Source organism: Salarias fasciatus, chromosome 13 (assembly GCF_902148845.1).
Source record: "Salarias fasciatus chromosome 13, fSalaFa1.1, whole genome shotgun sequence".
In the NCBI taxonomy this organism is placed as follows: Eukaryota; Metazoa; Chordata; class Actinopteri; order Blenniiformes; family Blenniidae; genus Salarias; species Salarias fasciatus.
Window position 1 is genome coordinate 24,448,495 of NC_043757.1, and position 14,012 is coordinate 24,462,506.

Genomic DNA, 14,012 nt, shown 5'->3' on the forward strand with positions numbered 1-14,012 from the left:
TAAATGATTTGATATAAAGTGCTGTAGACATTCTATCAGAGGATGCGTTCCTTGCCCAAGTTCATGTGAAGCCCCTGTCTGCTTACTCACCCCAACTTTGCAGAAAAATGTAGTTAAGATCAAAGTTTTGGTGAGTATGGAAACACGATTCTTCAGAGCTCTAGTGTGTACTGGACCCCACTTTGCATCCCTTAAAGACTGTTCTGTTTGGTTCTAGCCCTTTGCCCTCAGGGTCGGCACCTCATTAGTGAGGTCAGGGTTCCACCAATGGCTTTAAGTGTGATATATATTTTTACTGTTATTTTGTCAAAATTGTTATAATCAGAGTATAAAGCGTCAGTGGGACACAGCTTTGTTCGATAGGTTTGGGAGCCTTTCTGTGTGGAGTTTGCATGTAGTCCCTGTGTGTGCACAGCTTTCTGTACAACCTGCTTGCATTTGGGGTAAATCAGTGACTCTCATTGGTCCACGATAAAGAGCTGATCTGTGTGGGTGTAGCCTGCTTTTAGTGCTGTGTGTCAGATGGGACCTGCTCCAGTCCCCCACACCCCAAAGAGGTATTAGAACATAAATGTATAAAGTACCAGTGAGTGAGCATCACTGTAACTAATTTAGTTTGGACTCTCCACTTTTTCCTAAAGTTAAATTACTTTTTATTGATCTCCTTAAAGAAATTATTTCTCTGCATTTAATTCACCCTGTTCACAGTCTCCAATCTGTCTTCATTCATACGGCACTTCATAGTTTGCTGTACACAAACTAAATAACACAATAAACAACACAGAAATCAAGCAAATATGAGTAGATTTTAAAAAAAGAAAAATTGTTACCTTAACTCTACAGGTAGGAGCAGTGAGTGAACAGTGAACTTAACACAACAGGATATTTGCTCCCACTTATATGAAACATGTATTTTATTTCTATAATCTTTGATTTTTGATAAGATGGCGGATCATTTGAACATTTCAAGTATGCACAAATAGGCAATAAATGTTAAATGATTAAAACATGTTTAACTCCCTTATTAATGGCGAGACATTTGTAGGAAGAGCAGCATAGTTGAGGATGTGGGTTACACTCATGATCATTGAAACCTGAAAAATGAAACATAAGACAATAATAAATAAGACGTAATTCCTCATTGTAAGTGTCCAGAGTGTCGAGAAATCGTGCACGGCATCAACAAGCCTGCATTCGTCAGGCAGCAGTGAAGCAGGGTCGACCAGTGTGCTGATCACTCTGGTACAAACTTCACACCCAAGCTGATGTTCACAGATGTTGAGTGGGGTTGAGGTCAGGACTGCTGGCAGGTATTCCATCCTCTCCACTCCAAGTTCTCTGAACAACCCTGCTCTGTGAGGGGACGCCTCGGAGGAGAACATGCGGGCCCAGACTCTAGAGATAAAGCTTAAAAAGAAAAATCAACAGCAACAGCAAAGGAACACTGTGTGGAATTTGCAAAGCTGTGGCAAGTTTTTCAAGTGCACCACTCACATGCTCAGTTCTGCTGCTCATCCCACACATGCATGTTTTCACAAAAATAATAATCACAAAATAATCTCCCCAGTGGGATTTTTTTTTACTGAGAAGCATTATTAAAATACCACGGAGAAGAAACTATACACTACTATTATTGTAGAATACTTGAGTTCATGTAATTTAATTATTCCCACTGCTGGACTGGTTAAACGTTGGTTGTTTGATTCAAAATATATTAATGATAATGAAAGGACACATTCCACAATTTCAGTATAAATTTATTTGAAAAAATGGTGTATGTTCTTCCACGGGCTCTTACTCCTCTTGGGCCAATGAGTGTGCTTTCTCGTAACAAATACACAACTATGCGGACTTATTGTGACGAAAGTTACAAGAGTTTTTAGCCATTCCTCTAATCGCACCATTAAATGTCACACTGACCTCAAGCCTGGGAACGGATGAACAGATTGAGCGATCATTATTAAACAGCAAATGAGCAGCATCGCAACACCAGAGGACGTCTGATAATGTCGTATCATAATCACATTCCCTGTGTTGATTAAGAATGATAAAATCATCCGTTAAAAACGTGAAACAGTTGTGACAGGTTAAAACACAGATGTTTTTCATCTTTAACAACTTGTCTTCAAATAAAAAAATAAAAAAAAGACATTAAGTACATTCAGATTTCAAGCCTCTAGATTCATGCCAGGAAATCACATGTATCACACACACATATGCTTCATTCAATCAAACCAAATGGGTTCTGTCAGTGTGATTGACGAGGTCGTCTGCTTCCTTCATCCTTCCAGCGACTGCACGAACTCCCTGTGAACGATATCATAACGACACACACTCTTTAGCAAACACAGGTTTATCCGGCCAGCCTGGAATACCATCAGTTAGCGTATTATTAGTGAAATCTTCTCTCACTTTATGATGCCGGGCAGTCGGGGGTCTCTGTATAAACCGTTGTGCAGATATCCCAGAGAGCCCTCGAATGTCACCATCTTCACTCGCTCTGCACCCTGAACGCTCGCCGCTACTTCATGCAACTGGGAGAGAAATGTAAAGACACTTTGTTATTCCCGGAAAGAAAAATGCTGCGAGAGGAGGTGCTCAAAAATAAGCCAAGGCCTCGGGTACATTAAGAGAAAGCGTCGCATTCTTTGAAGTGGGGCTTCTGAGCTGCTAAACAATAGATTATACTTTGCATGTCAGGGGTGTGAAGAAGGAGGCAGCTGCACGACAAAAAAAGAAGTATCATGCATTCCTGCAAGGCGAGTGCACAACAAAATGTGTTCAAGCAACTTAAAAACCATGTGAAGTAGGTTCGGTGCAGTGAGATTTACTGCAGGTGAGGCCCAGCGACCGTCAGAGTAACTGACTCTGCTTCTAAATGAACTGTGCACAAACGAGGAACCACCAAACGATCACCTGCAGTGGAATAATGGATTTTCTTTAGCTCATAAATTGTGAACCCTGTGTGCTTATTAACCAAACACCCCCCTTTCAGCACAAACCTGTCATTTCAGAGTGTCTCATCAAAGACGCCGAATGCAGCAGGTGAAATAAAGACATGTTGTTGCTTCCATGTGGCACAGCTGGTAGCTTCTTAAAGCAAAGGACACGCTAACATCCCATTACACCACACAATACGCACACACACACGCACACACACACTATATATTTTCACACAACCCACTTCCAAAACCCTCCCAGACTGAATAAGACTGTTTTCACTGTAACAATACCTGCTGGGGAATCGATATGGGAACAAGGTGATCGTCTTCTGAATGAAGGAAAAGTACCGGGCTTCTCATTTGTTTCAAACTGCAAAACAATGAAACATAAAGTCATGACACAAAACTTGTAATTCCAAAAGGACGAAGAACTCAGTGTTTGATTTGACTGTTGCAACTAACTTACTTTTCTTCAGTAGGAAAAACAACCTTATTTTCTGCCCATGGCTCCTTGAAGAGGTATCCAATGCCTGGATACTTCCAGTAGTACTGGTGGAAAAGAGACCAACAGGTTTCATTCGGGTATGATAGAGTAGCAACCACATAAAATGAAGACGTAAGTCCAAATGAGTGTGTTTGACGGGTCTACCCATATAAAAGGGTGAAATGGAATGTTCTGCCGAGCGGCGTTGAATATCCCCTCCAGGATCACGCCATCCAAAACCACACCTAACAGAGAAAAGTGACCAGTTTCTGATCTGACATGCTGAATCAGGTCGTAATCATGCTGTTTATCTGGTATCGAAGGCATGAGAGCTCACCTTGCTTCACCAGTTCAACAGCCATGTTGGTGGCAACCCTGGATGGAGACACAAAGCAGCGTCTCAGGTTTGTCCGGTTCCTTTCACTAATTTTAATATGAGCCAGTTTTTTGTGTAGCTCCGGGCCATTGTCTGACATTTCCGACCTAGATGCACTGCATACCCACATCAGCCCAAACATTATGACCACATGCCTTTTTAATCGCCTCCCACTGTATTCAGAAAGCTTTCTGTGAGAAGAGGCAGTCACTTCTGCAGCAGGTTGAGCTTCTGAGTCAGCTTTGATTGTGAATAATATCATGCCATCCATACTGACCCTGTGCCAAGGGAGTGTCCCCAGATGACGATGAGGCTGTTTCTGCTGCGTGCTTTGACCCAGTTGTACAAGTAGAGGGCATCAGTAGTCAGGCCGTCTTCGGTCGGCTCTCCTGTGGAGTCTCCAAAACCTGCCCAGAGTGTCTCCCGTCAGCACCTCAGCTCACTGCCACCAGGTGGCAGCCACTCAGAGGGAAAACCTGCGTGGCTGCTGACCTGAGCTTGAACTGTTGTCTTTTTGACTGCCTTACAACAAACAAGCGATCAAGCACAGCTACATTAGTCTGCTGTGATCGTGTGGCTGCCAGTGGCGTGAAATCAATGTGAGGAGGCCGCGCATTACAATCAATACAGAGGGCAGGAAGCATAGAGAGGAAAATATGTTGAAAAGAGAAGTCATAAATCTTCATTTGCACCAACCTCTGTAGTCGGGCACCAGCACGTGGTAGCCGAGGCCGCTCAATATCTGTTGACACACGATGCTTGTTTGTCATCAGAACAGCAACCAAGACTTTCATATCAGACCTCTGGAAGATGAATATGCTCGTGTTGGTCATAACTCACTTTAGCCACGCCCATCCGGTGAGGGGCCGACCTGCAGGGAAGATTAACCAACACACACCCCAATAAACTGGTGTTTGGCCAAGAGAGAACAACTACATCCAGCTGGAGGGAACTTTAACTTTTTGCTGCAGCAGGCGCCGCTGATAATACAAATGCATTATTTATCATACCTTGTGCCTAAGTTCCCATGAAGATATATAAAAACCGGACCTCCAGCTCCCAGAGAGTCCTGGTACCACGCCAGGTCCTTCCCCTGTGCTTCTTTCCACTGGCTGGCAGGGACGGTGTGCCTCGGATGGGTGAAAACAAACAGCTTAGAAGGTTGGGCTGGTTACTGCCTCATTAATTAAAGTTTTTCCTTTATTTCTGAACCTTTTTTATCCACCTACGCATTAAAAAAACGATGGCTTCTGCTCACCATACACCGAGGGAAATCCCCTCCTCGGGCGTCAAGTACATGTTGATGGTGTGATTAAGGGAGAACTCATCCGGTCGGCTGAGGTCGGCAAAGAACGGCACCCTGACTACGGCACAGGAGAGACGAGAGGGAGAGGTCGGCCCTTTATTCATGATCTACAGAACCTCCAAAGGAATGACTGGACGTTCACTTACGTCTGTGAGCGTAAACATAGTGTTGGATCAAATTCGGTAAAACTTTCACAGTATAAGGAAGCACAATGAAGACAACAAAGAGAGCCAGCAAACCCCATTTCAGCCACCAGGAGAACCTGGAAAAAATAAAAATAAAAAAGCAAAGAGTGCTGTTACAACAACGTGACCACTGGCCAACTGACCTTTATTTCACATTCTGTATGTCAATAAAGGAAACAGACTTTTTGCTGTGAACATTTAAAAGCCTCCTGGTCTCGGAGCAGCTCTGGTATAAGTTGGATTATGACTTTTTTCTGTCATATTGGCCCGATGAGCCGCGACAGATTAAACATTTATCACTTTCAGAACACTTTGTAGAGCCCATGGAAGCAATTGATTCACAAGTCAGTATTTATTATAATAAAACCAAGACACTTATTCACAAAGAGTCATTAAAAACAACCCAAAGGGAGGCTGATCACAGGCCAGACGCCAACGCTGGACTCTGGACTGGACCAGGTCAGAAGAGGCACTGTGCTCTGCTGGAAAGGTACGGACACTCCGACACTGGGAGGTACTGAGCTGGGTTAGACTATAACGACTGACCGGTATCACCTAGGGTCAAGACGAAGGACTTTGAAAAACCTGTGTGGCCATGTTGACGAAAGAGACCTGCTTAAATAATGCATCTGTGTCTCTGAAACTGGAATTTGTTTACAATTTACTATTCTCAATTTGTATTTTAGCTGTTATATTTGGATATTATGATTCTGCTAATTTACTTACCTAATTTAATTTTTCATTTCAGCAGTCATTAATTTACCTCGTTTCTTATTTACCGGCACAATGTGTGTGTGTTTGCACAATTACAAAGAAATCATGATAAAGATATTGCAGAAAAAATGAGGAGCGATCAAACTGAAACAAGCAGAAAATACATAAAAAAAAGATTCATTCATGTGGCAGATTAGAGCCGTAAAGTGCTTCACCGGGTACGACCGAACACAGGGTACAACGTGCGCAGATGGTCAGGGCGAAGCGGCAGTGCCACTGGACGGTGGAAGAAAACCAGAGTGATTATGAGGAGAACATTCAGCTCCACACAGAGGGGGGCATCGACTCACCACTGGTCAATACGTGGGACAGATCGCAAACCCACAGGTATTATCAAAAAAAAGAAGCAGCCTGCACAGCAGTGTCTCTGGCAGAAAGTGCAAATGAAACTCTAAAAGCACAGTGAACGTACTCTGAGCATACAGATGTCAGCTCTGGGACATGGAGGGGAGACAGAATCCTCACAGTCCTCATGCTTCAGGGAGGATGAACACGCTACGTAGAAGATTAGAAAGCCAACAAGCACAACAATCCCTCAAAACATGCAAAAGCAAAAGGTTATTTGTTCCACTGCAGATCATGAACTACCTATTTCCATTCACATCCCTTGTTTAATCTCAAGTATATCGACATTTATTAACAGTAAAAAAAAAAGAAACTTTTCCTATTCAGTCCCTTTACATCCTATTTCCAAGTGCATTTCTGGAGTGATGACTCAGCAGATGTGAGCTGCATCCAGTGAGAAGAGGAGGGGGGGCTGTGGGCTGTGTGAATGACTTTGTCATTCATGATTTTGTTAAAAAACTGGACCTCCAGCTCCCAGAGAGTCCTGGTACCACGCCAGGTCCTTCCCCTGTGCTTCTTCCCACTGGCTGGCAGGGACGGTGTGCCTCGGATGGGTGAAAACAAACAGCTTAGAAGGCTGGTTACTGCCTCATTAATTAAAGTTTTTCCTTTATTTCTGAAACTTTTTTATCCACCTACGCATTAAAAAAACGATGGCTTCTGCTCACCATACACCGAGGGAAATCCCCTCCTCGGACGTCAAGTACATGTTGATGGTGTGATTAAGGGAGAACTCATCCGGTCGGCTGAGGTCGGCAAAGAACGGCACCCTGACTACGGCACAGGAGAGACCAGAGGGAGAGGTCGGCCCTTTATTTATGATCTACAGAACCTCCAAAGGAATGACTGGACGTTCACTTACGTCTGTGAGCGTAAACATAGTGTTGGATCAAATTCGGTAAAACTTTCACTGTACAAGGAAGCACAATGAAGACAACAAAGAGAGCCAGCAAGCCCCATTTCAGCCACCAGGAGAACCTGGAAAAAAAAAAAGAAAAGAAAAGCAAAGCAAAGCAAAGAGAGCTGTTAAAACAACGTGACCACTGGCCAACTGACCTTTATTTCACATTCTGTATGTCAATAAAGGAAACAGACTTTTTGCTGTGAACAGTTAAAAGCCTCCTGGTCTCGGAGCAGCTCTGGTATAAGTTGGATTATGACTTTTTTCTGTCATATTGGCCCGATGAGCCGCGACAGATTAAACATTTATCACTTTCAGAACACTTCGTAGAGCCCATGGAAGCAATTGATTCACAAGTCAGTATTTATTATAATAAAACCAAGACACTTTTTTACAAAGAGTCATCAAAAACAACCCAAAGGGAGGCTGATCACAGACAGACAGTTTGATCCAGATGCCAACGCTGGACTCTGGACTGGTCCAGGTCAGAAGAGGCACTGTGCTCTGCTGGAAAGGTACGGACACTCCGACACTGGGAGGTACTGAGCTGGGTTAGACTATAACGGCTGACCGGTATCACCTAGGGTCAAGACAAAGGACTTTGAAAAACCTACGTGGGACAGATCGCAAACCCACAGGTATTATCAGAAAAAGAAGGAGCCTGCACAGCAGTGTCTCTGGCCCAAACTGCAAATGAAACTCTAAAAGCACAGTGAACGTACTCTGAGCATACAGATGTCAGCTCTGGGACATGGTGAGGAGACAGAATCCTCACAGTCCTCATGCTTCAGGGAGGATGAACACGCTACGTAGAAGATTAGAAAGCCAACAAGCACAACAATCCCTCATAACACGCTGCGTATTCCTCTGTAGTCCCAAATAATCCACCTTCAGGAAAGGCATGAACCGGCTGATTCAGCCGTATGTGATGGCTTTTCACGGTCCACACTGCAGACCAAAACTAAAATGCACATTTTTAATAAAGTAGAAATAAACATGGGTATACAGACAGGCAGCAAAAGGTTATTTGTTCCACTGCAGATCATGGACTACCTATTTCCATTCACATCCCTTGTTTAATCTCAAGTATATAGACATTTATTAACAGTAAAAAAAAAAAAAAAAAAAAAGAAACTTTTCCTATTCAGTCCCTTTACATCCTATTTCCAAGTGCATTTCTGGAGTGATGACTCAGCAGATGTGAGCTGCATCCAGTGAGAGGAGGAGGGAGGGTGGGGGGCTGTGTGAACGACTTTGTTCAATGCTGCAAAAAAGAACCATTTTCCACATTGTGGAGTCGAAGCCAAAAAGAAAAATCCCCAAAATCTCCCTTCAGAGAGGCGCTGAAGGGTCTCTGAGCCCGGTGCTTCAGATGTACAAGGGAACGTACAGCATGTTCAGCCATACTGGCATGGAGCGGGCGGCTCCGTGCACCAGCGCGCTGCTGCAGCTTGAATGTGGGAGAACAGGAGCGCGCGATACAATCAAGCCGGCCGGCTGTCGCCGGAGTCTGTCTCCGCTCCCTCAAGTCAAAGGCAGAAGAGAGGATGCTGTTCAGACTATTGCCAATTAATGGACAATACATCCCAGCCCGTCCATTAACACTCCAATCAGCCAGAAGAGCACTTTTACTTCAAGACCGATCTCCCTGTGCTGCTGGGGGAACTTCTAGCAGGTTATTTATTCCAGCAGCCAAATCAGGCTGTGGAGAGTTAACTCCTTTAGTTGAATATTCACTTTCAAATCTCCTCCGGAAACATTCAAAACCTCATCCCAGATTTTCAGTGCAGGTACACACACACACACACACACACACACACACACACACACACACACTGTCATTTGTGTTCATCTGCTTTAGCTACAACCTGACACAAAGAGGAAGCAGCTGTTTGCGTTCAGTTTCCAGTCCTCCATAACAACAGTCAGATTGATTCAATCATCCAGAAATATTAAGACAAACATTTCCTAAATATTTCATTATCAAACATGAGTTTATGGTAAGTTTCACAGCAAGAATTCCTGAATTTGACTTTCTGCGTTACATTTGCATGTTCTCCCTGTGCATGCATGTGTTTCTCTGGATACTTCAGTTTCACCTGACTGAATTAGCTGCAGTCAACACAAGCTATAAAACTTGCAACAGATTTTTATATGTGTTTAGTAATCAGAGACTACTTTCATGAAGAACTAAGGTTGGACTGTCCAGGTGAACTGAATAAAGTGACTGCAACCTTTTGTAATGCAAACAAGAACAAAACTGGAAGAAGCATATCTGAATTATCACAGGACCTGGTCACAAATAATAAGAATATCTTAACTTCATACAGAGCTAATGGACTGAATAACTAAAGCTATATGATACAATATATTTCAGGCACAGCGAACATCTAGCAGCTCCTGAATATGGAAGGAATTTACTGAACAACAGCAAAAATTAAATAAAAAAGGTTTAAGGCTATGATCTACCCCAAATCTGACCTAGAAAACAAAGATCGATGGCTGATCAAGATTTTAATGGCAGCTTCAAATGAAGTCATCATAAGGAAACGACCCAAAGAGGAGTCCAGACTCAGAGGAGCTGATTAGAGATTATTGATTAATTATTGACTCACTCCTGCTCTAAAACAAGATGTGAGTTCAGATGGGGACACTGGAAAAAGGCCGTCTTAAAGACCGAAAGTAATCCTACTGACACTGTGTTTTCTGTGTTTTGAGCTGTTTGAATGCAAAAAAAAAAATCACAACAATATTTGGGTGCCTGTGACAGAAAAGCATATGAATGGATTTTCATGAAGTTTTTTTTTTCTTTATCACTTCAGCAGCCCCAACACGCTTCTAAATGCTCTCTTTCATCCAGTCGCACACAAATACCAGTGACGGAAGCTGCCGTGCATGCTGGGACCGTTGGGATCCACTCCCACATCTGGGCAGAGTGAGATGGGGGGGGTCTGGACCTCCGACCTCTGGACGGGAAAATGGCCCACTCTGCTGACGGAGCCGCAGTAATCTCCCGCTGCGCTGACATTATCACACTGTAATGTAAAAACCCAGGACGGACGCAGGGCGCAGCCTGACCCAGCCGCAGCCCTTCACAGGTCTAACTACGACCCTCAGGTCCAGGACTCAGCATGCGAAAACTAAATAAAACACCGAATTCACTGATATCGTTACTCATTCACCAAACAAACACAGCCTTCTAAATAAAAGCAACCCTTTGGCCGAGTAAACCTTTGGAGTCTCATAACATCGGCTCTGGTGCTGCAGTCTGGTGGCTGTTATTACAGATTAGGCATTAACCGATCAGAGGTCGGAATCTGCGATTGGAGGCGAAGGTGAAAACATCGTTACCAACACAATAGCTTTATATCTCTAAACAGTCATTATCAAGGACACGGATGGAATTGAAAAGCTTTCCTAACTTCTGTGGCGACTTTAATTCACTATGCTTCAACCTCGCCAAATGCAAACGAGGGGGGAAGTAAACACAGTGCAAGGCTGACCCAAAGCTGAGCGTCCCTCCTGCGTCCTTGGTACAAATGAATGGGAACTGTTAAACTGTTGGATGAAATTAAACCAGAGATCAAAAATGTTTGATAAATATCCCCACAAATAAGCATGGCATTCATGTTTTTGAAGATTGGCTGTAATTGTTAAATGAAACTGAAAAGCTGAACTTCACGTCTGCAGAGACTAACATTTGTTAGATTGTATTAAGCCGACGTACGAGCTGGAGAGCTTCAGTGGTTGCAGGAAGATGATGAGTGCAAAGCAATTTAAAAATGGTTGAATTAAAATGTCAGAGGATCTCAAACAAAACCTCACATTACTACCTTCGCAGCTGTTGTAACCGGATCACGTATGATTCTGCAGGTTTGGCTAATGAAGAGACAAATAGGTGCAATTTAACCTTCATCTGACGTCTTGAAGTCACGGCGTAATACCGTCAGGTGCAGCGTAACAGTGCGAAGCCCTGCGGTGAAAGGACAAGCGTTGCCACAAGCAGAGGAATATCTGCTTGTGTAAGTTCAGTGTAAGTTAGTCTCTTAATTACTCTCAGTTCCCCCACAGCTTCCATCCTCCATAGCTTGTGAATCCATCATTACGTTGTTGATGCAGACAGCTGCAGGCACAATCCAATTTAAGGTTGTGGGGCCGTGGCAACTTTGGGTAAAGGGCAGATGCACCACGAGCAGGTCAGACAGACAGACAGAGAAGCTCGAGTGTCACACAATTTACAGAGTCCCCGGCTGACCCCTCAGGCTGGGGCTGGGTGGTAGGATGAGCGCTCGCAGAAAATCCATGTATAAACACCACGGCTCCACAAAGGACGGCGCAGGACTCCAACCAGGCCGGGTGGATCTGCTGTCAGGCAAGAGGCTAAACTCTACACCACTGACGATGCTGGCCGACGTGCGGGAACTCACTGGTGTGTGAGTAGCTATAGAATAATACTGATAAAGCAAGTCAGGACTAACTCAACCTATTCATGCAGATTCTCACTGTGAATCGACTCAACTGGACAAGGTCAAGATGTTCTGATGACCCGATTCAGCAGAACCAATTCAAACTATTTCAATATATTATCATTGAATTGATGATGTGAATGATCTGACTTTTAAAAACGAGCCTGAACCTTCAAAAAAAAAAAAAAAAAACACTTCCAGCTTATCTTCAATACATCAAATCAGATATTTATTTAATTAATCCTGTTTAATATGCAGCAGGATCCTTCACAACCAGCCAGTTTAGAACACTTGAGTTTGCAAATAAGTATAAATGAACTCAAAAGTAGATACAATAATGTTTTATTGTTGATAGCTGACAGTTTGTTTTTTGTTTTATTTCTTGTAAGAAATGTCTCTGTGATCAGAAAGCATTATGCAATGTTATTACAGCATAATTCTGCAGAAGAACTTAAAGTGCAGCAGCTGCTGAGTTAATGGAAACAATAAATGTGAAGTTAAAGTGACCCAGACCTAAAAGATTGGTTCTGAATTCTTTTATTAGGTGCAATATGCTTTCAAATGTTGAATCGAGGAAATTGGAGAACCCCATCGCTTGAAATCAGAGTGCAGTTACTTTACTGGCCATTATTCTCAAAAAGCAGCTCGTTTCCTTAAACCGGTCCTTGTAATGCTCTAACTCAGTGTGTTCCTGTCTTAACATGCACACCAGTAGAAGTGTTGTAGCGCCAGAGCTGCCGGCACGGTGTGAGTCAGTCTGATGAAGAATGAATCACTCCTTAAATCCTGCTCAAGTTATATCACTGACTTGCAAGTCAAACCATGGTGCACACGTGACATTGAATATATCTGAGCCGTTAAAGGCATTCTAATCAGATATTATTAAATGCAAGGGCCCCCACTGCAAATACTGATCTTTCGGCAGTCATGACCTTAACGAAATATTAGAAGACCGTGGCTGGAAGGAAATGACCTTAAGGAGGATAAACAAACTGCAATGAGCAGCAGTTTATTGTCTCATTAATTGCAGATTATGTGAAAAATATGGGCACTGCATCCATTCCTGAGTGGAGCCTCAGATGAGAAGATGTCAGTCATAATCTACCCGGCATGGTGACAAAAATAAACCTGTCAGGTCACAGAAGACCTGGACTGGAATCAGACCGATAAACCATGAGGGGGCCGTGCTAACCACTGCACAGTGCAGTACTGAGTGACTCCACTGTGTAACTTCTCAAAATCAATGTTTGGGAACCTCCACAGCCTTTCATTGGCTGCTGCTGATCAATTACATAAATCTGGACGCTGCGTTCACGGACAATGGGAAATTACAGAGAAGATAAGTTGAAGGTGGGCGCGAGAGAGAACTTTAGAGAAGCAATAGTTAAACTTTCTGGCTTTCAAATGCTTTTACTACGAAGAGAAGGGGTGTGGAGTGGCACGAGGAGGGTGCGGAGTGTGTGGAGTGGAGTGAACTCACGGCCGGCTGTCCTTCCTCTGGCTGTGGACTCTCCTCTGGACGCTGCTGCTGCTGCTGGGGGGGGGAGACGCCAGACCCTGCTTGGGGATTCTCCTCTTCATCACGTAAACACACACCACACCGACTCTCACACTGAGACACACACACCCACACACACAGCTTCTTATCGGCTTTCATCCAAGGTGGGAGTAAACACAGGGAAGTAAACGCGCTTAAGGCAGAACCAGCAGTTAAACACTGCTCGTCAAAGTCTAAACAGCCGCATTGCCTCCTTAAATACAGCCCAGCTTCTCCTGCTGGGCTGAACCGGAATGGGTCGTTTAGTCTTTTCACTGGAGTGAAATGCGTTGTGTTCAAGTTCAGCTGCTTTCAAGCTGCTGAAATTGCGAACTTACTCAATTAGGGGTATAAAAATTAAAGAAATCTTCCTAAAAACTGCTCATTAGATTCAAAATCCCAACATAAAGTCCCTACAAATTAAGCACATTCCTCAGACAAGCAGTGAAGTACTTAACAATAACTGTGTAGTAATTAACTTTTGAGTACAAATGTGGACATAAAGGAGGAATTTCAATTTTCTATGCAACAAACAAAAAAGTAGGCTCCAAATCCAGAAATTAAAAGTTTTGGTTTTAATTCAAATGGTGGGCATATTCTGAGGAGAATTATAGAATATACAGTGCAGTGTATTGTTGTGTGAGTGAAATTCCAGACATACAGTGTATGACAAAAGTATTCATCCCCTTTACGCTG

At 43.4% G+C, this 14,012-nt stretch overlaps 1 protein-coding gene across 3 annotated transcripts; it reads right to left on the minus strand.

Moving 5' to 3' along the window:
• Positions 1 to 1,261: 1,261 nt before the first annotated feature.
• Positions 1,262 to 13,417, minus strand: LOC115399666 (lysophosphatidylserine lipase ABHD12). 3 transcript variants are annotated; one of them, XM_030107186.1, is made up of 15 exons: positions 13,260 to 13,417; positions 7,275 to 7,390; positions 7,081 to 7,186; positions 5,255 to 5,370; positions 5,061 to 5,166; positions 4,813 to 4,932; positions 4,643 to 4,673; positions 4,499 to 4,544; positions 4,080 to 4,209; positions 3,764 to 3,801; positions 3,592 to 3,671; positions 3,409 to 3,491; positions 3,234 to 3,312; positions 2,413 to 2,534; positions 1,262 to 2,307 (listed from the first exon to the last, which is right to left on the minus strand). In XM_030107186.1, the coding sequence occupies exons 1-15, from the start codon at positions 13,358 to 13,360 to the stop codon at positions 2,280 to 2,282; spliced, it is 1,302 nt and encodes a 433-aa protein (XP_029963046.1). In that variant the 5' UTR covers positions 13,361 to 13,417; the 3' UTR covers positions 1,262 to 2,279. The 3 variants fall into 3 exon arrangements, with proteins under 3 accessions (XP_029963046.1, XP_029963047.1, XP_029963048.1); XM_030107187.1 differs by lacking the exon at positions 13,260 to 13,417 and having other exon boundaries at positions 7,081 to 7,182; positions 7,275 to 7,379; XM_030107188.1 differs by lacking the exons at positions 7,081 to 7,186; positions 7,275 to 7,390.
• Positions 13,418 to 14,012: the final 595 nt, after the last annotated feature.